The sequence below is a fragment of the Podarcis melisellensis genome (assembly GCF_964234715.1).
Source record: "Podarcis melisellensis genome assembly, chromosome: 2".
NCBI classification, from domain to species: Eukaryota; Metazoa; Chordata; class Lepidosauria; order Squamata; family Lacertidae; genus Podarcis; species Podarcis melisellensis.
In genome coordinates, this window is record NC_138529.1 from 46490422 (window position 1) to 46514588 (window position 24167).

At 38.1% G+C, this 24167-nt stretch overlaps 1 protein-coding gene across 18 annotated transcripts in view; it reads left to right on the forward strand.

The window, feature by feature from the left end:
- TENM2 (teneurin transmembrane protein 2) overlaps positions 1 to 24167 on the forward strand; it is a 704879-nt gene that overhangs the window by 241299 nt on the left and 439413 nt on the right. For 2 of the 18 annotated variants that reach the window (XM_081899090.1, XM_081899093.1), the window contains exon 2: positions 13324 to 13477. The exons of 13 other annotated variants lie outside the window; for them this stretch is intronic. In XM_081899090.1, the coding sequence (XP_081755216.1) occupies positions 13459 to 13477 (19 nt within the window). In that variant the 5' untranslated portion in view covers positions 13324 to 13458. Of the gene's footprint in view, positions 1 to 13323; positions 13478 to 13521; positions 13990 to 24167 lie in introns of those variants that run through there. 3 more of the 18 variants (XM_081899091.1, XM_081899094.1, XM_081899089.1) reach the window with 2 other exon arrangements.

Consider the following 24167-nt stretch of genomic DNA (forward strand, 5'->3'; position numbering starts at 1 on the left):
GTTTTCAACTCCTACTTTGATTAACTAGAGGTTTTGCATCACTATATTTTTAAATCACATTTTGCTGTAGTGCTTTATGGATGTAATGTTAACTCAGACTAACTACTGTATAGCTGTTTTTAATTAAACTATTCTAAATGAAAAGAAACTGACAACAGTGCAGATCTTTCAGGTAGTTTTAAATTGATGTGTGCTGTGCTTGCTCAGGATATGTTAATATACGTCCTTACGCATGAACAGGATTAATGCCATACCCTTCACTTACAGAATAAGACTAAAAATGACACCTTTTTATTCAGGCACCTAGGTAGTAGTTTGATCATAGTCGTGACTGTCTAGACATCATTGCCACAAGGAGAATGCCCCTGGTTTTAGTCTTTTGGCATCTGTTTGATCTGCTGTGCTGCTTGGGTATTCCTTCTGCATCATCAGCAACCACAATCCTAAGGAGTTTTCTGCTTTGCCCCTCTCCATTCTTGAGCATTTTCTCAGTTCAGACACTGTCAGTCCTGCTTTACATCAAAGACTATTCCTTCTCTCTTGCAGCCCAGCCTTAGAACAGGGTCACCCTTGGAGTCTTCCTGCATACTTTGTTCAGTATGCTACAGATGCTGCTGCTGGATCTCAAAATCATGTTCAGCTTCAGAGTACAATGGAACTTATATACATCAGAGAGGCATGACCTCTCTATATCTTCCCCACCAATAACATATAATTTGTGCCTTCATCATATGACATGCAGTTCTGAGAACAGCTTTGCAGCAAAGCTTGGGTAGGTCTTAGAAACTATCAGTTGCACTCCCACCCATATAGTGAAGGTCTCATATAGTCTGTCCCCCAGAAATATATATACACACACACAAAGTATATAGTCTGTACAGTGGTACCTCAGGTTACATACGCTTCAGGTTACATACGCTTCAGGTTACAGACTCCACTAACCCAGAAATAGTTCTTCAGGTTAAGAACTTTGCTTCAGGATGAGAACAGAAATCGTGCTCCGGTGGCGCGGCAGCAGCAGGAGGCCCCATTAGCTAAAGTGGTGCTTCAGGTTAAGAACAGTTTCAGGTTAAGAACAGACCTCCGGAACGAATTAAGTACTTAACCTGAGGTACCACTGTATATTATTTCAAAGTAAGTGAAACAGACACAGACTGCCAGAGTTAAGTCAAATGCATCATTCTCCTTCCTTTCCATTATGTGATCTTCCTTGGCCATTTTGTAGAGTGGTGGACAACTATAGAGCAAACTTTAAAAACAGAGGACACACTTTTTAATGGTGACAGCACTCGATCCTTCTAGACAGAAATGGACTTGTTTAAACTCGTTACATAAGAGAAATGACAGAGAAGGCTGACACTGATATACTCTGAGTTACTGTGCCCTAATAAAAATAAAGTGACATGAGCTGAGAAGTGATGTACCTATATTGTGTCAGGTTTGTGATGTATCTGTTGTAAGGCTGCACCCATTCAGTTTGGTCTTTTTGTGGGCCACTGTTGCAGCCAAGCCAGACCACTTTGATCTTACTTTGCCCCCCTGCCTGCATATCTGGGGTTGGACCGAGATAGAGATAGAGAAGTGAGGTATTTCAGACTGCCTAGAAGTGTCATGGCTGCAGCAGCAGCTGTAAGAGCCACCATGAGACATATAAGGATAGTTGGAGGCTGATTGTGTCTCCATGCAACCCACTATAATGACCAAAGCAAAAAGAAACACAAGTTCTTCAAATACTTTGCTTATTTTACATCCTCTCCTAATAATGTGGGAGCACCAGAGATCTTTCCTCTATGATCAACTGCACTCAAGGCTTTTAAGATGGCCACACATGGCTAAGGTTTTGAACCTGAGTCTCACAAGATTTTTTAATCCTATGCTACGGTGGAAAGTAGTGCACATCACCATAGTGATTACATCACCCTGCACTGTTTTATTCCATGTTATAACAATCTGTGGGTGGGTGAATGTCCGTTGTCTAGGCAATCAAGGCCACTGCTCCATGTTGTGCTTGGCCAAGCTGCTGTAGAAGAATGCTTACATATTGTCATAAATAATGTCTCCTGTTTCCTAGCCCAGTGCCTCCTCTCTGTATGGGATTGTACCCACCCCACATTAGCATGTTACAATGGTAATGGATGGCAGAGGTTTTCAACAGAGCAGCAGTTTTTTATGTTCAGTAGTATCTGGCACCTTCCACCTTGCAGCTGACAAACCAATAAGACAAGTCTTGTACCCTTAGTGTGGTCAGGATTCAGGGTCAATCAGCTCACCTACATTCTTGCCTTGACCATGGCCTGATGTAGACTACATATGTATATTAACTATGGTTATAGTTATTATGGCAGAAATTGGTCTTTCATTATAGCTGGATAGCTCAGGCGGTTAGAGCGTAGTGCTGACAATGCCAATGTTGCAGGTTCAATCCCCATAAGGGACAGCTGCATATTCCTGCCCTGTAGCTGGTTGGGCCTGATGATCCTCAGGCTCTCTTCCAACTCTTATAGATCCATAGATACCTCTTTATTTTTCTTCCTTCTTGAAAATGCAGTTAACTCATTGCAAATTCACTTTAAAAAAATTAAATTATAAAAAATACACGTGCATATTCATGATACATGTTTATTTGCATGGGTAATCTACCTGAATGGCATTGTAGATGCAATAAAAAGTATTAGCAATGGTTTTAGAATCAAAGGAAAGTGTTAATTCTTATGAAGTACCTGAGGTTCCACTGCTAAAATTAAGAAGCTGATGATTCTATACTTTCTCCCCCTACTGTGAATAGAATTAACTAGACACCAATTTACACCTCATTGTTAAGAGTAGCTGATTTGTCTACAAGTGAGACCACATTTACATCTTTTGTAATTTAGTTAAAAGGGGAAAAGGCATTTTCCTCTACTGCAAATCACGAAGCAAATATTTAATGTTAAATGAGTTCAAATGTTAAAATATACACAATTCTGAAAGAAAGGAAGAAGTGCCTGATTCTGTCATAATCTACTATACTGAAATATTAGTAATCTCTTCTGCCGTTAAAGAAATTGTTTTATGAAGTAGAATAATTACTATTGCGGAACTGAGAAACTTTAAAAGCAAAAGTTCCATGACTAGCATAATTAATACAAGTGAATAGGTAATATTGCTCAGATTACAATTATTAATATTTCAATTATAGAAATAATAGCCTGCAGAGAAGGAGAAAACAAGCTTCCTCCATCCTCCATGTGACAGCCCTTTTAAGTATTTGAAGGAGGCTATCATATCTCCTCTCAGTATCTTCTTTGTCAAGCTAAACATGCTCAGTTCCCTCAACAATTCCTTCTACAGCTTGGTTTCCAGACCATTGATCATCTTAGTTGCCTTCCTCTGCATATCTGCCTGCTTGTCAATATTCTTCTTAAATTTTGGCACCCAGAACTGGACACACTATTTTAGGTGTAGCCTGACCAAGGCAGAATAGAACCTAGGGCTTGCCTGATCAGAAGGTCGGTGGTTCGAATCCCCATGATGGGGTCAGCTCCCGTTGTTTGGTCTCTGCTCCTGCCAACCTAGCAGTTCAAAAGCACGTCAAAGTGCAAATAGGTACCGCTCCAGTGGGAAGGTAAATGGCGTTTCCATGCGCTGCTTTTGTTCGCCAGAAGTGGCTTAGTCATGCTGGCCACATGACCCGGAAGCTGTACACTGGCTTCCTAGGCCAATAAAGCAAGGTGAGAGCCGCAACCTCAGAGTTGCCCGCGACTGGACCTAATGGTCAGGGGTCCCTTTACCTTATTACTTCCCTTGATCAGGACCCTATACTTCTGTTAATGCAGCCTAGAATAACATTAGCTTTTTTTGCTGCTGCATCACACTGTTGACTCATGTTAAGGGTGTAGTCTCCTAAGATCCCTAGATCCCTAGATCCTGGTAAAGGTGTCCCCTATCTTATAGTTGTGCAGCTGGTTCTTCCTGCCTAAGTGTAGAACCTGACATTGGTTCCTATTGAAATTCATTTTGTTAGTTTTGTTCCAGTTCTTTAAAACTAACAAAATGCATTTCAGTATGGACAAATATCAGGTTCTGCACTTACGAATATCTTAATTGTTCAGCAGGTTCATGTGGGAGAAAGTAGTGTGGAACCTGGATGAAAGCATTGTGCATTGCTTGCAAATCACTGGGTGGTGGCATAGCTTTTTCCATGCTACTATGTTTAAGGGGATCAATTCACAAAAACTGCTGCCAATTCAGAAGTATTCAGACACAAAATAGGAAGCATTTGCTTATTTTCTAGGCATTTGGTTGCCTACAGGATTCTAAAACACTTTCTGATCTCTTGCATGCTACTTTATCCCCATGCGTCTCACTTGATGTAGGAATGTATTGTACAAGACAATATTCTTGCAGCTTTATTTCATATGACAATGAAAAGTTGTATATTTGTCAAGCTATATATAATAGCAAAACATAGATGTAAACTACTGCATATGTCTGGTAAGCAGCACTCAGTTTAGTGGATCACAATCTGGAAATGCCTAGCTTATAGCAATTTGCTAAGTATGTAAATGAAAACTGTAAGGGCAAATTTGCCCCTACACTGAAGGTTAGCTCATTAACACACTGCTACATGAATATTGTGCTGCTGCTCACAAGTTGTGCAAAGTGCAAACTAGTCCTCTGAGATGATACTAATTGCTCAAACTCTCTTCCCCTCATAATGTCTTACACATTATCTTGTGGACTCTGTTCGCAGGCGATAGAACTATTGAGGTAGCACTTTCATATTGTCCTTTATCAAAATGATTTTACTTTCTAAATAAACCTAATAAACTCTCATTTTGGTGAGCACTGCAACATGTACGTTTAACTGCTCCCTGAAAATTTAATAAATAAATAACCTTTGTGATAGGAAAGTAATTTTGTGGGTGCTAGATAAAGACAAAATGGAAAGTGTTTTTATTTTAATTTTATTTTAATTTTGCCTTGCATGGTTTATCAGATTCCTTCACCATGACCTTACTGAATGATATCTTTGCTCATTAATTCTTCAGAAAGCTTTTAAATCCAGTAAGATGCAGTGAATGAGAAACAGCAATAGGGTAATACAATTGAATAAAAAGATGAAGGGCAACGGAATACATTGATTTTAAAGCATCTGTAAGTAAACTAGTAGTGGCCACATTGGTTGACAGCATGCAATTCCTTTTGCTGTTTTGTTTTTTTTAAAAAACAAAACAAAACCATAGAGATGTTTAACACTATGAATAGAATTTTAAACTTGACTCCAGGAATTCTAATCCTACCAGGAGTGGCGATTAACTAGAGAGGAGGAGAGGCAATGTAACATAACGGAAAGCCCAATTTGCTCTGTGCTATAATTTTGTTCCCACAGAAGTGTTTAAAACCTGATAGTGCAGATGTCACCACTATTGAGATGCATATATTGGTTTTACCTTTATAGTCCCCTAGATAATTTTGTGTAAGTATAGCACTTGCAAAGAGTAAACCAGGCTTGTGTTCTTTTCACTGTCCTTTTCTCCCCTCTCAGTCATCACTTGGCAGGGAGCAGATCTGGGGACAAGTAAGAAGATATTTCACAGCAGAGGCTCTTAAAAAAAACAGGCACTATTTCAGGACCAGAAGGGAGCAAGCTTGGACGCGTGGATAAATGTATTGTCAGTGTGCTTTTTTGGTGAGCAAAGAAGTAGCGAGTTAGAAACATGCAGGTGCACATTTATGAAAATGGTGATCAAACTAGGTTTGCGTTTCAAGTGCACAGTTGTTTTTTAGATTATTTCAACTATTTTTGAAGATAGAATATTTATTTGTGTTTTTCCAGACTAGGGCCCTTAAATGTTATCCATGTCATGCCTCACATTAAGGCAAGCACTTTTGGTGTATGCACTATACTTCTAAAAGTACATAAAGTGTATCTGTTTTCCGTTCATAGAATCTTTTCTACAAAACAGTTATATTCATTGTGAGACACCAGTGCTATAGACAGTATAAGGTTGGGGAAGAAGAGATATAGGGAAAGAGAGAGGGGAGTTAGTAAACTTTTGTCCTTTTACATAGTCTGTATCCAATGTTTTTATGTCACTGTCATGTGGGTAGGCTCTCTTTCTGTTCATTTATTAGTTTTCATTGGTGCTGAGAGAGGTTAGGGGGCCCAGGGCATGGTTGGTTGACTTCAGTTCAGTGTCCAGAATTATTTGAGGGAAATAATGTATTTTGAATGTACTTGGGTGTGTACACAGGGCTGTATCCAGTGGTATTGCTCAGCTGATGTGTTTCTCCCTGTCAGTAGAAAAGGCAGCAAAGCATCTTTCAGTGATTCTTGCAACAGAGTTTCTGGGCAACCTCATAGATATATAGGTACCTTTCTCACAGATAGGTATAGATGTTGTAGCATATTATATTGTGAAGTTCATCTCACTCTCTCTGTCTCCTAGTTTCCAAAAGGTGTTAGTTATTTGTCATCCAGAATTGCAGTTTATCCCAGATTTCACAAATAACAGTCAGATTATTATGAAAAGAGCTTGTTGATAAGCTTGCTGAATTGCTTCTGTGATTGCCATAGGTGGGACTATACTGGAAAATGGCAACAGCTGCGGCAAACTGGCTTGCTGGTTGTTGTTTGTGTGTGTTTAAAAAAAATATTTTTAAAAAATCTGTAATACTGAATTTCTTTGCTTATGAATACTTCAGAAACTGTGTTTACTATAAAGCTTCTGCTCTGATGCTTCTGAATTTACAGTGTTGGAAAACATTCATAATAACTACCAAATAGTTTGCCGATGCCTGTATGCAACTGAGTGGAAGAGACAGTATATACTCAGTCATCAGCTTTTGCTGGAGCTTAATCTAGCTATTCCACAGGGGGAAGTAAATATTTGAAGAAATACAACATTTTTTTGATTTAATGTTGTTCTTGCTCTGCTCTATATGGCCAGTTTTTGGAATGATGGGTTACTTTCTATAGACATTTATGAGAAACCCCATGATTAAAAAGTTATGATTCAATCTTATCTAGCATATTTCATGGCTACACTATGTAAGTTTTTAACCAAATGTGTAGGTTCCTGAGGTACATAGTACTGTTATTAAACTGTGACTATTTGACAGAATTATCTAATTGAACCTCATGTTTGCCAAGGTAACCTAAAGCAGAGGCAAAGGGGACAGTTAGAAGGTATAATTGGGAATTCGGGAAGATGTGGAAGAATGTTTAACCACTTCTATGCCTGATTTAACTCTCTAAACGTTCCATTTCTACCTCAGCTGGGCTTGCTTCACGTTTAGGAGACTTGCTGGGCAAATAACAATTAAAAAGGCCAATGGGAATTTCAGGGAAGAATCATTGTGTAGTTGCTTAAGCATTTCTTCCATCTCGCCATTCAAATGCTGCTGTTGCTTGATATCTCCTTATAAGAAATGCCTGGAGTTGGGGAACATGTTTTTTCTCTCTTAACAAGTAGTTCTCCCCTTAAAAGATAAGTGGAATGGGAGAGTCTACCTTATACTTAAAGAAAATTCAGAGTAAAAATTCTGTTCCTACTGCCATCTGTACCAACCTCTTTTCTGTAATATACTAACAACAATCCAAACTATAGGAAGCCTGTGTAATTTACATTTGTGTAAATTATGCAATTGTAACTTATCCCTTTTCCTAACTCCATCCAGGAGTTTTTGCCAGTGTGAATTCTGTTGAATTGCTAGATCATTCAGTGCCAGCCCAAAGACATTTTGGGGCCTGAGGCAAACCACAAAATGGCCACCCTCCATTCCAGGGAAGAAGGGATAAGTGACGGTCTGCTTCAGGAACAAGGAGAGGGGAATAAAGATCTGCGTCGGGATTTGCTGCCCCAGTGGATCCTGCCGCCTGAGACAATTGTCTCACTTTGCCTCATGGGTAGGCTGGCCCTGCGATCATGTTGCTGAGCTGATTAAGAGTTTGGAATATGGGTAGGTCTCACCCCTTTCCATTCTCTCTCCACCACATCCCTGCCACTGCCCCACAACACCCTTTTGAGGGAACTGACACGGTCCTGGCTGATCTGGCTTCAGCTTAGTCAGCTGAGCTCTGGCTGGGCTGGGGTGGAGGCCTTACATTGATGTATCTCCAACTAAGGGGGGGTTGGGGATTGTTTGTTTACTGAAAGCAGGAGAGGAAGCTTTTGCAGCACCTGTGCCATCCATCAATGGCAAGCTTTACAGATAACAGTAAACCATGGTTTATTTATTATTCTATGGTTTTACTAGGGCTTGTTTACGGCCAGCATACCACAGTTTGAAGCCTTGGTTTGTTCTTGACCTATGAACTTGATTTGCTCTAATGGTTGGAATCCAGAACCCTTTCTTAACCACAGTTTGGCAATTTCATCCCAGATGCTCACCAACCTACAAAGGCTTTTGAGACAAGGGCACCTGGAAATCAAAAACAAACTTTGGAAAAATTAGACACGCTTTGTTTTATCGTATTGTGACTTGGCATTATGCAGAAACGTGGCCACTTGTTTGTCCATCCTTCCTTTCATCTTACATTTATATCCCACCTTTCCTTCAAGTTGTTCAAGATGGCATACAGGGTTTTCCCCACTCCCATTTTATTCGCACAACAATTCTGTAAGATAGGTTAACTGAGAAGCTGGCTATCTCAAAGTCATTCACTGCCTCTTCTTGGTTTAATTACCTGTATAAAGGATTAAATAGTCAATTAAGTAATATTTTTAAATTTATTCTTTTTTACAAAAGCTTTGTATCTAGTTATGTTCCTCTGTTTAACCCAAGGCTCTCTGATTCAATGATGGCTTACAATTCTAAATAGTGAGAGCCGAAAGCCATTTTTGTTGATTCCTCCTCCCTTCTGCAACACCCTCCCACATCTGCTACAGAGAGTTGGTAGATGCTTTGGAACAGTATGCGAAGTGGTATAGGGGACTTCAGAACAAAGGGAGAATGTGTCCTCTGTTGGATCAAAGAGCCTTATGTCACAATTAGATACAGGCACATACACTTTTGAATAAAATGCAAGCCCTTGGCACCTTTGTTTCGGATGCAGGCATATGATTTCTGCATTCCTCAAATGAGTCAGTATTCAGATTAAGTGGCATTTCTTTTCTGCCCTCATCTCCTCTCCAGTTAAAAAATATACTGTGCAAGCTGTTAAGAACCTTGAATGAGAGATAAATGAAAAAATAATGTGAAACCTACGTTATTGTGGTCTTAGTGCCTATTACAGGATGATTCACTAAGTTTTAAAGAACTAGCTGGGGATTCTGGGATTTCCCATCTGCAGGGGGAGAATTAAGTTTAAATCACTGAATCTGTACTTCACGGCATTTACCTGGGGCCATGTACTTTGCGTAGTCAGACAGTTAAATTTGGCTTTCAAGTATGCAGCCAGGGCTCAATATCTATCTATTGCTGTGAATAAATGCCACTTCTTACACTGTCACATGCAGTCACTACTCCACTTGAATAATAATAATCAGATATTATGCTGTTGGGCATTGCAAAAGTACATTTTGCCCACAAATCTGGTTCATTGGTCAGCACTGAGGTTGAGTAACTAACAGAAATTTGTGCTGTCTTACCACTAGTACATTTCCCTGCACTGTTGGAAAATTACATGTTTGATACCCCTAATCTCCTAAATTTTGGGCATTTGGTATCACAGCTTCAGACTATAGAAAGGCTAAAGAAATGAGAGGGCCTAGTTTGTAAGAGAAGGAAGCAGGAGGTCTTTCTCTTAAGTGTTAAACTTGCCTTATAATTGGCTTTTCTAAGGTGATGGTGAGAGAAACCTTTGATTAGTTGTTTCCCTAGAGCTAGGGAAACTTACATGAGGCTTGGGCTTGAAACCAATTATTTACATTTCCATGGAAAATGTCATTATTACTAAATTTTGCTCTGTAATAGTTATTCTAATGTGCTGTGGGATGACTTTTGCATGGCTCAGTAATGATGGTGGAGAAAATTTAACTCCAAGCACATTTTAAGAAGAAAAATAACTTGTATATATTCATGTAACTTAAGCACATAGTCTCTTTTGGGCAGTTCATATTCTCTTTCCTCACAGAGATAATTTACTTGTCAAAGTAAATTTTATACTGTTGAAATAGTAAAGGTAAAAAGTAAAGGTAAAGACCAGTCCAGTCAAAGGTGACTATGGGGTGTGGCGCTCATCTTGCTTTTCAGGCTGAGGGAGCCAGTGTTTGTCCATAGACAGCTTTCTAAGTCATGTGGCCAGCATGACTAAATCGCTTTTTGTGCAATGGGACACTGTGACGAGTGCCAGAGCACACAGAAGCACCATTTACCTTCCTGTCACAGTGGTACCTATTTATCTACTTGTACTGGTATGCTTTCGAACTGCTAGGTTGGCAGAAGCTGGGATAGAGCAATGGGAACTCACCCTGTTGTGCGGATTCAAATTGCCAACGTTCCATTCAACAAGCCCAAGAAGCTTAGTGGTTTAGACCACAGCGCCACCTGTGTCCCTGTTCAAATAATAGTCATGCTAGATTGTTAGGCTTCAGCAAGCCTTCCGATACTGACGGAACAATCTAAAGTTACACATAGTTTTAAATATGAGAATACAGTAGAACCTCCTCGGCACAGGTTACCTACAGAGTTTTGTCTGCACATCTATCTTTTGTTTAGGCCAAGTGAATTTGAGGATTAGTTTGGGAACATAGTTCATTTGAAAGCTCCCAATGTCCATTTTGGAATTGACATATTTATGATAAATGACAACTCATTATTGATTTAGAGAAGTACTACAGTGATAAACCTTCAGGAAAAGACTTTTCCGATGACAGAAAATTAAACTGAGTGCCCAGGAATTGAAAAGATATACTTTGCACTGGAAGAGCAAATGGTGTTGTTTTGCTCGCCATCACAAGGAAGTTTGGTTTGTAATGTGGCTAAAATAGAAGACAACTGTGACAAGGAACAACCAGGAAAGGAAGCCAGGAGAGTTAGTCCTCTCCTGTTTTTGAGAGTAGGAATGGTATTCAACTAAGTTTTACACAAGTGTAGACCTACTGGCATTAATGGACCTGACTTAATCATGTTCATTAATGTCAGTGGATCTACTCTGAATAAAACTTAGTTGAAAACCACCCATGGATGTGTGCTTCGTGCAAACCTTCATGCTTCTGGTGTGGTTCCTTATCAAAGATTCCTGAGTAAGCATCGCATTCATAGAATAAGTGCAAAGGTTCTCTTGTAGTCCAGTAACTCGTTAAAAAACCAGGAAGCAGAGAGTAGAAATAATAGTAATTTACTACTTGAACCCGCCTGTCTGACTGGGTTGCCCCAGCCACTCTGGGCAGTACTCTCAGTCAATCAGAGTATTGGGACCTGTCATAGGAGCCAATTCCTAGGGGCCGAGGTCCCTTTGGCTCGCCTCCCAATAAAATATTAGAGGGGGATGAGCCACTGCAAAGTTGATGGGCATTGCCATTCAAATTGTGTGTACGCACCATGTCTTGTGATCGATTGTGTAGGGCAGGGTTTACTCTCCACCCTCCCCTGCCACAATATTTTATTAAAGTTTGCATCCTTGGGGTCTTTGGATAGGGGTGATCAGTGAAGTAGCCAAATTTGCTGATGATACCAAATTGTTCAGGGCAATTAAAATACAGTAAAAAGCAGTAAAAAGGCAGGTGCAATTCAGTGTAGGATAGTGTAAAGTGGTGCACTTGAGGGCAAAAAAAACTCTTACTTTCACATATGCAGTCATGTGCTGTAAAGTGGCTGCGTCTGGATCAGGAACAGGATATTGGGGTAGCACAATGTTGATGTGCTTTTCAGCTGTGAAACAGGTGAATGCTATGCTGGCGGTAATTGAAAATAAAATTGACAACATAATGTCATTTGTACAAATCTATGGTACAACCATGCGTGGAATACTGTGTAAAGTTGTGGTCACCTCATCTGAAAACAGAAGATAGGTCTTTGGTATGATCCAACAGGGCTGTTTTTACATCCTTGGTGTGTGTGAGGGGGGCGGGGGGGGGGAGTTGTGCTATTTTTTGCTTCAACAACCTTTCCTGTAACTCCGGCTTGGTATGCAGATAGAAAATGTGGGCTACCAGATGTTGCTTTCTATTCCTAGATCTACCCTGATCTGAAAAACACTTTTTAAAAATCCCACGTAATATAGCTCTCAATGCAATTTCCCATTGACGATGGATCTCTGCTCTACAGCGCCCTCTGGTGTCACATTTTTATAACACGTTTTTAATGTTATGACTGACTAGTGTAGATTAGACCTATATGTGATCTTAATTTTAGTAAATAAATCTCACTCTTGTCCACAAGGAGCTGCTTGCTCTGCTGTTGGTTACAATCAGACCTGAAATAGCCAAACTTTGGCAGCCTGCATTGGGTCCCTCTAGGGATGGATGGTTTGAGAAGGTGTGGGACATTGACTTCTCTGAGCATTTCACCCAAGGTAGGAGAGTTCTAAGAAGGATTGTGAAATGAAACCATTTTGGAGTTGGGTGGGTACCATTTATATGTTTTGTAAATAAAAAATAGTGTGCTGCATGGGCCCCCAACAAGACAGGCCTCTATGAGGCAAGGCTTCCTTATCAATATGCGACACCTAGTTTCAACATCTCCATTCACAGAATGTTTCCTTATTATGTCTGCAAAGTGTACTGAACCTTCTGTTTATTTCATTCCACCTGCAATAACATGCTCGACGCAGTCGATCTTTGTTTCTTTATTGTTTGTGTTGTTGGTATGTGGTAATTTTTGAAAACTCAATGAACATTTTTTTAAAATGTTGGTAAATAAAACATATCAATGTGAGCAATAGGTATAGGAATGTGCTGAACATCAAATATAAATTCAATATATTTGGGGATGCAGTTTATGGTTCAAAGCTGAAATTCTAAATACCGTTCTCAGATTAAATTTTCATTCATATCTCTTATTTCTAAAACCAATCTAATGGCTGGCTAATTTGGCATATTGTTAGTTCTTGATCACAACTCCCCACCACCACCACTTTATTTCAGTGTAAAAATAACAGTGTGAACAGAGGGGAACGTCTATCATACTTTCCTTTTGAAGCACAGATTCAGCAGTGATAATGGTTTTCTCTCCCCCCCCCCTCTTTTTACAGTGCAAATTCAATTAGTAGCATTAAGCATTTGTTCAGGCTTTTGTTTACCAGTGGCAGTTTGTCAGTAGTTATAAGTAGAGTTCCATCTGCCAGTTAAACTCCATTGTAAATTGAGGTAGAAATTAGCAGTTCACTTTTAGAGGGAGGTGGCGAGGCAGTTCAAATGAATACGTGAACTAAAATTGTATGTAAATGTATTCCAGGATGAATTGTTGTTGTGCATGCTTCCCGGGCACAGGGAAATGACAGTGAGGTGAGAGCAGCACACATGGTGACTCTGGCTCCGTTTTCAAACCTAAGAGACAGAAGAATGTGCTGCTGAATATGAGGGAGGCAGGATGTCATGCTCAGTGAGAGGTAAACAGAAGATGCTAGACGCCTTTGCCTTATTCTGCAAGCGCTCTCCTTAAAACTCCTCCGTCTTGCTTTCCAGCTTATTCTGCTCTGCTCTGCCTCTCTCTTTCTCTCCCCCATTGTTCTCTCTCTTTTTCTTGTCTTTGATGCACATACGTTGTCACATTCCATTGACTCTCCCCTCTTCTCTGTTCTTACACTCACGCCTAGTGGTGCTTTAAGCCAGAGCTAGCAGCCTCTCGGGCGAGTTTTAGTCATGTGTGAAGCTCAGTTTGATCGAGCGCTCCTTTTCTGCCTTTTCACTCTTGCAAAAGATTAATAGGTGGCGTCACATTGCTCCCCTGCTCCTTCCCGCAGGAGGGACTTAAAAAGGACAACAAAAACTAATCACTTTCGATAAGAATTTTCTCGGAAAAAGGGACTTAGCCGTGCAATCTGCGATCGGTGCCAAGGACTGGGAAGGCTAGAGATGCTTCATACTGCTAACAAGGGAAGGAAGGCTTCCACCGAGGCAGGTAAGAAGTGCCTGCCTGCATCGGAGGGTTTGGTGGAGTCGCTTGATCCAAGCTGTAGATTTTAATCATTTCGCACCCAAGGAAGGCATCTTTAGTGGCAGATGGCAAGGATCTTGTGCGGGCTTTCTTTTGTTTGTGATGTTAAGTACCTGTAGTAATGTTGATGAATTGGAGCGTGATACGGATTCAATTGCAAACGGGCTTGTGTGGCAGCTGCATTTGCAAGGAATGCTTTTCTTTGCTTTTTTTAATATTCAGTGTGGACAGAACACAAATGCTGCTCTAGTGAAAGGCAGGACTTTGGCAGAAGGTTAAATTCAGTGCTTCAGGAAATCTCAAGGTGCAATTCCAGTTCCTCAGCTTGCAACCTTGCAGGTAGAAGGCATTCTGCCGTTTGTAGCACAATTAATCTTTAGTGCTTTCCGGTAGGGATTTGGTCTAACTGTGCTTGGTCAGTTGAGGCTAGATGGTGGCAATGCTATGTTTGTCCAGCATCACTGTTAAATGAGGAGAGCCCTTCCAAAGTGTTATGCAGTCCATTGCATGCTGTAGACACAAAGCATATAATAAATAGGCACCAAGAATCATATTCTGTGAAACGGGTCACCAAACTACCTAAATAGTATCCAGATTTAGTAAGCAACCACCGCATTAGAATAGTAGTTTAATGTCAGCTGTCAAATGGAGTTAACTCTGAAAGTGCTGCCTACAAGTGCACCTGGATTATAATAAAGGACTTCCTGTATAACAGCTACACAGAAAGAGGCTAATTATCAGTCAGAAGGTCTGAACTTTGGATTGGTGAATGGGAAATGCAATTATGTACCATACAACAGCCCTGGCTTTCATAGTTAGGCCCTTAATTTTTTTTAAAGGGAAGAGCATAGGTAGGATAGAAGGGCTGAAAGTAATATCACAATTAAATTTAACAGTCGCATGCTGTTTAATTGCTTTTTAAAGTTCACAGCTGCCAGGGTGTTTAGCAGTTTGGAAGTTCTTGCTTAAAGTCATTATCTGTATTTTGCAGTGCGTTTGTTTGTGTGTAAAATAGTTTTTAGTGTAAGACTACTCCCAACTTGATAGACTACTGTATTATTCTATCTGCAGTTGATGCATTCTTTTTCTGCCCCTCCTTTCCCCTAAGGTCTATTTAACTCCTTAACTAAAAGGAGGAACATTTAAATTCAGTCGAGGTATTGTTAAGATTGGTATCATTTTATTATTGCAATAGAATATACAAAAACTTACAGTAGTGCTTTTCCATGATAGAAAGATAATTTGAATGTAGACAATAGTATGGAAACAAGAATAATGAAAAATAGTATTGTAAACAAAATCTATGACTGACGTCTGTTCTCATATACTTGAAAATACATTTTACTTTGCAAGATATGTAAAAGTGAGCCACAGTGCCTCTGTTAATAGAATTGAACCCTCAGGGAGTATGGTTCCTCATCAGTGTATAGAAACGTAGGTGTTCACTCCCATTGCATGGTAGCTTTTTGTATGAAACCTGCCATTTAAAACAAACAAATGAAGAAGTGCAATATAGAACTGGTAGAACATGAAAAATCAAATTCATTGCCAAATAAAAAAAGTTGTATGTAGCTTATTGCAGTTTAAACCTCTGGAAGGTATGCGATGCAGCAGTACCTGTTTTAATTTTTTTAAAAAGCTAATATGATAAAAGCCAGTTCAGTTTTGCTTCTGTGTATCCTTGTGTCAGATGAAACGCAGCTGAATAATAATGGGTATGATTTTGAATATCAATTGTGGAAGAAATTCAAAGAATCTGAGATTCTGTTATGCAGAACCAAGTCTTTAAAAATGTTTTATACTGTAATAATAGTTAATAAAACAAAAGCTAACCTGCAATAAGTAATGCATATTCCATACCACTCAAAAGACAAATGTGGAAGGCTAATACGTCTAACATTGGTACTTTAAGCCAAAGGGCAATAGTAAAGCCTCTGTTTCCAAACCAAATTTCAGTTCATTCATAGCTCTCTCCTCCCCCACCCTTTTTGGCAGATGCTAACTTGCTTCTTCTAAACATTAACAGTGTGATTAATATGAATTGAAGCATTTTACAGATAATCCAGTAGATGCTGCTCTAGAGCAAAGGAAACATCATTTTATTTGTTGGGGGAGAAAGGAAGAGAGAGCAGTGCAATGGGAATATAAAAGCTCAAGAAAAAATCTTAAACATTGCTGATACTGCGTATGCAGGCTGCTGATTGAAGAGTAATGTGAGATCATTACATTTTCATACCATTCTATAGGGTGTTATTAAAACTGCAGCCACACTTACTGGAATTATCACAGTTCTGCTAGGCACATAGCACGTCTGCTATTTTAAATTGTAAAATCAGTTTACTGTACATTACTATGCAGAACATTTCATCACTGAATACTAAAGCCCTTTAACATGCAAATTTTCTAAGGGGAAGAGCTGAAATGGTGCACTCTTAAAAGAATAATGCCCAGATTCATTATAAAAATGTGCACTGGTTGCCAATGCCAAGTAAAATATTAAGAAATTAAAAACCTGCAGCCCTTAAATTAATAGAAATGAAATGCACTGACAGTTGTCTTCCTGGTGAATAGTCGGTGCTTAACAGAGTAATCTGTAAAAGAATCAGAAAGCGTAAATTGCTGATTGGAAAAGATCCATATCCATGAGTATTAAAAATCACACTATAATATTGTCAGTGGAGTAAGAAACACAAAAGCTGGATTTTGTAGTGAAAAGAGTAATGCAAGTAGACAGAGAGGAAATTTGTGTATTGCATACTGTAGTACCCTATGGTGCAACTCCTTCTTGTACTAGTAATCAGTAATAACATGACAAAGCAAACCCAGAGAGTTTTGCTATACAGCCACTTACTGATGCAATTTCAGGCAACCACTGACCTCTATCTGTGGGAATATTTATTTTTGGCAATGATCACCAAACCATCAGGTTTAAAATAGTGAGGAATTATTTTAAATATAGAACAGTTGCAGGATCCTTGCAATATAACAATAGTTGCTTTTCTAAGACATACTTTGTGATTCCTGGCTCTGTGTAGTTAACAGCTTTCAAAAACTTATTGGATTCAAGTACTTGGCTTAATAAGTTGTTGAATCACACATACCATCTTCTTGATTGTGCAAATATACTCAGGCCTTTATTATTCTATTATACCAGATTTAAAATTAATATTGAAATTATTTTGTAAGTCTTATTTTAATGTGTGCACATTGTAGTGTTTATTACAAACATTAAGATTGTTTAGCATATAGGTTTTTATATTAGCTCTATGAGATCTAATAACTCTGGATCTTCATATACATAGGAGCCTAGTTATATTTTTTTAGCTGTTAATGATTCAACTTATGTATGGACAGTAAGGACATTTGTATTTAGTCTGTGTTTAGGCTGAAGTAGAAGTTCAGTTTGTTATACAAACATATATAGAGATTCCCTTTTTGTAACTTCAAACACTATAGAATAATGTGGCAAACAGATTTCTTGTATTGGAATAGAAAGTACTTTCATGTGCTTCACTTTCAGATCATTTTTGTTACTTCAAAATCATAATGTTATTCTCTTCTGCCCGACATTTAATTAAATTAGGGTAAAAGTTAGAATTCTTTTTCAATTATTGACATGAAATCCTGAATTTTTATTTTTTTATTTGCATACTTAATGTTCTCATAAAATAAAAGGAATAAAATCAAGGCCTCGAATAGTTATATTTTGACCTGTTATATAAAAAATAAAATATCAGGAATTATATACAGTATCTATAATATAGCTGTTACTTTCTGTCATTCATGTTAATGCACAATACTGAGTGTAAATTTTATATGTGGCATAGATGAACTGGAATCTATGTACATAATGTCCTGATACTATTCTGTACCCACTCGTACAAGTGGGGGTTCCCCATAGATTGTACTGTATGATTTTTAATGTGTGCATGTATACAGGTCTGGTGCTTATATTTTAATGCCTTCATAAGAATGCTGCTCATATCACACACACTGAACACAATGGCTTTTAAAAGTGAAGATTTATAAAGCAACTCTTCAAGGATTTTTTATCCTTAAAAGTTTGATATAAGCTTTTAAAGCTTCTATTGAAAAGCTTGATAATCTGAGGAATGTCTGTGTGCTTGCGAAGGGTTTGGACATCCAAATGTGGTGTTGTTTAAGGGTTTTAAGATTCAATTAATATTTTCAATTTGTACTACTCTCACTAAAACTTCTGTATGCATCTCACCGCTTTTTATAGGACATGTAAAATTTACATCATGCATCACAGTGCTCAGTATGATGTAAAATGCTGTAACAACCTGATGCAAAGTGAAGTATTATGAAACCCAGAACTAATGGATGTCAGCCTTATACAATATCTGACCTGTTATTTTAACCGCGAAAAATCGTATGAATGATTTTTGTTTTCTCATGTTGTACTGGTGTTTTTATCAGCGCTGAAAAATGCATTGGTAAGATTGCAGAGCATTGCAGTGGAAATTTATTGATGAGACTTGCTAGTGTTCAGAATTTGCACTCATATCATTTGCATCAACAGAAATTATCTGTAATGCATTTTAATCGAAAAATTCCATCTATATAATTTGTCATATATAAAGACATACCAAATGTATGTGGGAACACAGGGGTAGAAATATAGTCTGTTGTTTAGTACAAGGGTAGAAATATAATCTGACCTACATTCCCAAATATTTATGGGTATCAAACTTCACTTTGGTGAGATTTTCTTATGGGCATGCCATCAAATCTCTTACTTGATGTATCTTACCGTTTTCTTAGGTCAATAACTGATATCACACTGGGAGGGTCTTTCCGCAGATACCATCAAAGCATCAGCGCAGAAACCAGTATCTTACCATGTCCAAAAAGCACTGACACCCACTTGTTATATATCACACATGCATTCATTTTATTCAGAGAATATTTCATACTTTGTAATGATATTTAATACAATATAAGAATACTTTAATTCTTAATAGTGTGAAACATAATTTGAATTGTGAATAAAGTAAAATAACTTTCTAAACAATTCAACAATATAATGCTTAGCTCCCACTTTGGAAAATGTAAGATATGCTGAACTCACATGCTTCCCATAATAGTCTCACATTGCTGCCAATATAGAAAAGAAATAAGTGTTGGCTTGCATAAGTGTATTTAGGAAACAATAAAATGTGTGTGTATTACTTCACATTTATAGTGTGTAAATGTATGCTTAGATCCTTTTGCTCTAGCATTTATGATTAAACAACAAATGTGTGCATATCTATATCTATATATATTTATATAATCACACAGTCTCTAGAGGTCAGTAGAATGTAAGGAATGGGCAGTTTTTCTGCTTTTTCAGTGAGGCCTGGAGAGTCCATAGACTAGTTCTCTTCATCTTAGAAATAATAAATATACTTTAAATTATGTTAAAAAATAAAGTTAAGAATGACCATACTGAAATAGAATAATATCTGTTCATGTTACAGAAATAAATTTAATCTATTTGTTTTAGGGATATGCCTGATAAATGTTCATATTTGTAGACAGAATTTTACAGAACCATAGATTCTTATAATTTATAGTTAAGTATCTTGCTATTTTTTTACACTTTTCTTCTTAGTTGGCTTTTAGAATTAATTGGGTTAAATTGTTGGGATATCAGGTTTTGGATAACAGAAGTTGAGAAAGATATTTTTAGTATTTAGAAAGCCTACCCATAGAGTATGTAGGAAATGTCACTACTGAATTGATTTCTTATTTGCTTTATTTATTGGGCACAGTGGGCATGCAATTGTATCATTATCTATTTTATGCTACAACAGCCCTTTGTGATAGGTTGAGCTGACTTAACAAAGGGCTTCCATGGCTGAGCAGGGTTTTGACCTGGAGTTTGCCACATCCTTGTGTAATAAATGGGGGTGAGTTTGCTCAACTCGCTTGACATGTTGAGAAAATAGTTTTGTAGAATAACATGGTAAAACCTCATTTCATGGACATGCTTTTGAGACAGCAAAGCACACATTTAGAAAAATAATCAGATTCAGATTTTCTGTAGTGATATCCTGAGTAGTGCAGGGAAGGCATCATTCTTTCTTAGCTCTACGATCCAGATTCTTGGGTTGTTGGACATCGATGAAAGCATTGTGTCATCAGAACCAGGGCAAGTAAGTATGATATAAATCTGTTGTCTCCCAAATAGAATGGTGCCAAACATGATGAACCTGGAAAAAATTAAGTAGATATATATTAAAGACAATATTTTTTAAATCAACATGTAATTAAAACTGGTTGATAGCTCTTCTTAATTAAAAGTTGTGTTATAATTGTAGTTGCCACCTTCTATTTCCCAAAGTCCTTTCTAAAATAAAAATGTAATGGGTTCAATTCTTAGTTCTCAACTATATTAGCAGTATCTTTGAAACTGGCTATTACAGACAGAAAATGCTGCATTTACTGCTCAGTGGAATAAAGCGGCAAGAACTCACTAATGTTGGAAGAGTTGTGATTAGCACTTTACATGATATGACCCTTATTGTTCTGTAAACAGATAATCAATAGAATACACTTCTGTTAAACCTACCAATATCTAAAACAACGAGGCAGGCCATTTTAGCAGTAGCATCTACATCAATTAATCTACAAAAGTCCTATAATTGCAGTATGTCATCTCTTGAGGAATAGAGGGAGTTGCATGCCTTTAAAAAAAATTAATAGAGCAATGTAAAAAGGTAATGAGATGATCATTTAAGCAATATGAAGGATATATATGTGCAGTTTTCTTTCTCAGCTCCTGGTGTCCTTGATGTCAAGTTTGGCAGCCATGATATTTCACTGTGGGCGGCCTTGTTTTTTTCATTTTCATATATCTTTTCAGTTAACAAATTACCTTATGTTAAGCATTTTAAGTTATCGGTTTTTAACAGTTTATGCTTATCTAACCATGTTGAGAAAAGTTTACAGCAAATTTGCCAAATATGCCTCACAAACAGCTGAATGGTCTCGTTTCGTGTCATATTTTGTTACGTACAGTGGTACCTTGGCTTTTGAACTTAATCCGTTCTGGGAGTCCGTTAGACTCCCAGAGCCATTTGAAAACCATTTGAAAGCTTCCTGCAGACATGTGGAAGCCACGTCGGAAGTTTGGTTTCCAAAATATGTTTGCAAACCATGTTTGAGGCGTTCGAGAGCCGATTTGTTTGGAAGCCAAGCCGTTCGAGCAGTTGTGTTTGGGAGACTATTTTGTTGATCGAACGCACATATCAAGGATGCCAGTGTTTCTGCTCCTAATTTCCATAGGATCCTTTAAATGAACAATTCACTGCAATGTTTGAACATGACATTATATATTATTGAACTAATTTGAGAGCAAAGAGTTCTGAGGACCATGAGAGGTAGGAGTCAGGACCTTATGATAATGACATAACTATCTTATGAATTGAAATATTAATCTGGGAAGGGAAAACATGGATAGCCTTTCTTGCTTTATGCTGCAGCCAGGAAACCACAACATATAGAGTTGCATCTGTACTTGGGCATGTTTAGAGTAGATCCACTGGAATTAATGGGACTTGCTAGCCACGATCAGTTTCAGAAGGTGTAGTGGAGCTGTACCATTCGCCTTCTCTCTGTATGCTTTGCTGCTGCCTACAGAGAAAACAGGGACAGGGTGAAATGGCAGTGAGGGTGGAGCTAGTCCAAAGTTCCTGCCAGTACATTTGTGCTGTGCTGACTTCACCACCTACTTCTGCTTCCTCAGTCCCACTATGCAGCAGCAACACAAATAGATGAAGGGCAGGTGAGAAGTCTGGATATAAGCCATCGATTATATGTATTTATTTTCTGCTTTTTGTTTCTTTCTGGTTTTACACTTTGCTTTTAATGTCATATAAAAATGAAAAAGTTTAAAAAGATTAAACATTAGGCAAAAAACAGATGACAGCATTTGTCTTAAAATTATAATAGCAGTAGTAGTAATAGTAGTAGTAGTAGTGGTAAAAATCATCAACACGTGTTGAATAATATCTCCTTTGCAGAAACCGTGGTATCTTTCTTAGTCAAAGTACCCTGCAATGACAGTAATAAGCAATGTCACAGCAAATAATAAAATATTTCATCCCATTATCCCCCGGTGCATACACTATGAAAAGCAGACTCAGAAAGCTCAGGTTAGGTTTGCTATCTTGACTATGGATGAGGATTAGTTAACATTAAATTGGTAATTGTTGGACTTCTGAAGAAGGATGCAACATCTTCAGCAGGAGCTTATTAAACTGTAAAATATGGATTGCCTTTACCCTAATGGCCTCTGAATCCTATTACCATCCCATTAGAGAGTGTGGGATTTTAGTAATTCTGTTGTTGTTTCCAGTGGGCAGTGAATATAATGGGGGAGGGCAGGGGTTAATGCAATTCATCTCTTTTAATACTTGTAACTCCGAGTCCCTTATCACTCTGTGTGGTTTCATTAGCTTTCTTTTTATTATTTTTTAATGCCAAGAGACTTTCTTCAAGCACCTCCAGAAAGAAACCTCATGCTTTCCTAACTTATCTATACTTTGTAAACAGAATAGAAATGAATAAGTTGGTATGTCAACACTTTACAAAATAGGCTGCAGCTTAGAAGTGTTTTAAATTACTGTCATTATGCCAAGAACAGTACTGAAACACTACTTCAGTCAAGACCATTATATTATTATTATTCATTTAGATTGTACTGGAACCCACCCTGTTCCAAAACAGTTTTAAATTCATAAGAACCAGAGAAGTTAAATTGTGTATTTGGTTACTTGGTATATTTTACATGTATTGTAGTATGATATTTAACAAAGTGTCATCAAGCTGTTGCCAAGTTTTGTATTGTTGTTTTCAGTAGTGTTCTCAGATCCTTCTTTCAAGAAAGTGATAAATTGAAGACAACAGTCATTCAGGGTTGATGTCTCCTTTGTTTGTTTGGGTTGAATGTGGATTGTTGCAACTATATGGAGATGCATATAATACTGTTGTGAATTTTGCGTGGTTTGCTCGACAGCTGTGGGCTAGATGTCCACAAAGTCCTCTTTTTAATGTTAAGACATTCATTATTGATAGTTTCAAGCTGTCATTGTTAGATCGGTTATAAGAAAAGGGTCCCAGTGTAGATTTGGAAGAGGTCATACTTGATGCTATGTGCATGTTTATCAAACTGTGTAGACCAGGGGTTGTCAACCTGGTCCCTACCGCCCACTAGTGGGCGTTTCAGGATTCTAGGTGGGCGGTAGGGGGTTCTACGGCACAAGCTGAATCCTCCTTCCATCGAGCACTGGTGGGCCGTAAGGAAATTTTACCATCAAGAAATATGCATAATAATAAACTTATTGGTTTTAGATAACTAGTATTTCTCGAAGCAATTCAGTGCCCACCCCATGAAGAATTACTTGACTTAGTGAACATGCCCTGTCCTAGGTTGTTCAGTTTTTTAAAGTACTGTGGATAAAGCTCATACTTTTTCTGAAATTTGATATTAGGCAAAAGTTTGAGGGTCTCATGCATTACATTGTAAATTGTAAGGCCAGCTGAACGCTCATCTGTGGTTAAAGGAAATAATGTGCCAAAGCAATAAAATTATTGAGCGAAAGAAAGAAGGAAGTAGCATAAGATTAGTGTTTAAATGTCTAGTGATTGATACATCAAGCACATGATCTCCAGCTGTTCTCATGGAAGGAAATAGCTCCACATTTTACATAGAAGAAAATGCACAATATACAGTTAGATAAAATACTGCATAGCAAACTTGAGTAAACTCTTTTAAACCCCTGATCTATCACCAGTTCTACACTAATACATTGTTAACCAGCATTTATTTGCTCTGTGTTGAAACTATATAGTCAGTGAAGCTTGCATTTCCAGCACAAGAAAGTGTTGGGTGAAGACACCAATTCTTTACTTTCCCCAGTTGATCCTTATTTTTATTGTGTACAGTTTGGGAGGGTAGAACCCATGTCTTGCATGCAAAAGTTCCCAAATTCAATTCTCATCATCTACTGGTAGAATTGTGAAAAGTCACACATCTGAAACCCTGGTAAGCCACGGCTGATTCATGTTTATAATACTGAGCTAGGTAGCCCAACTTCTTATGTTCTTAGGATAGTGATGGGGAGAGCCGAATT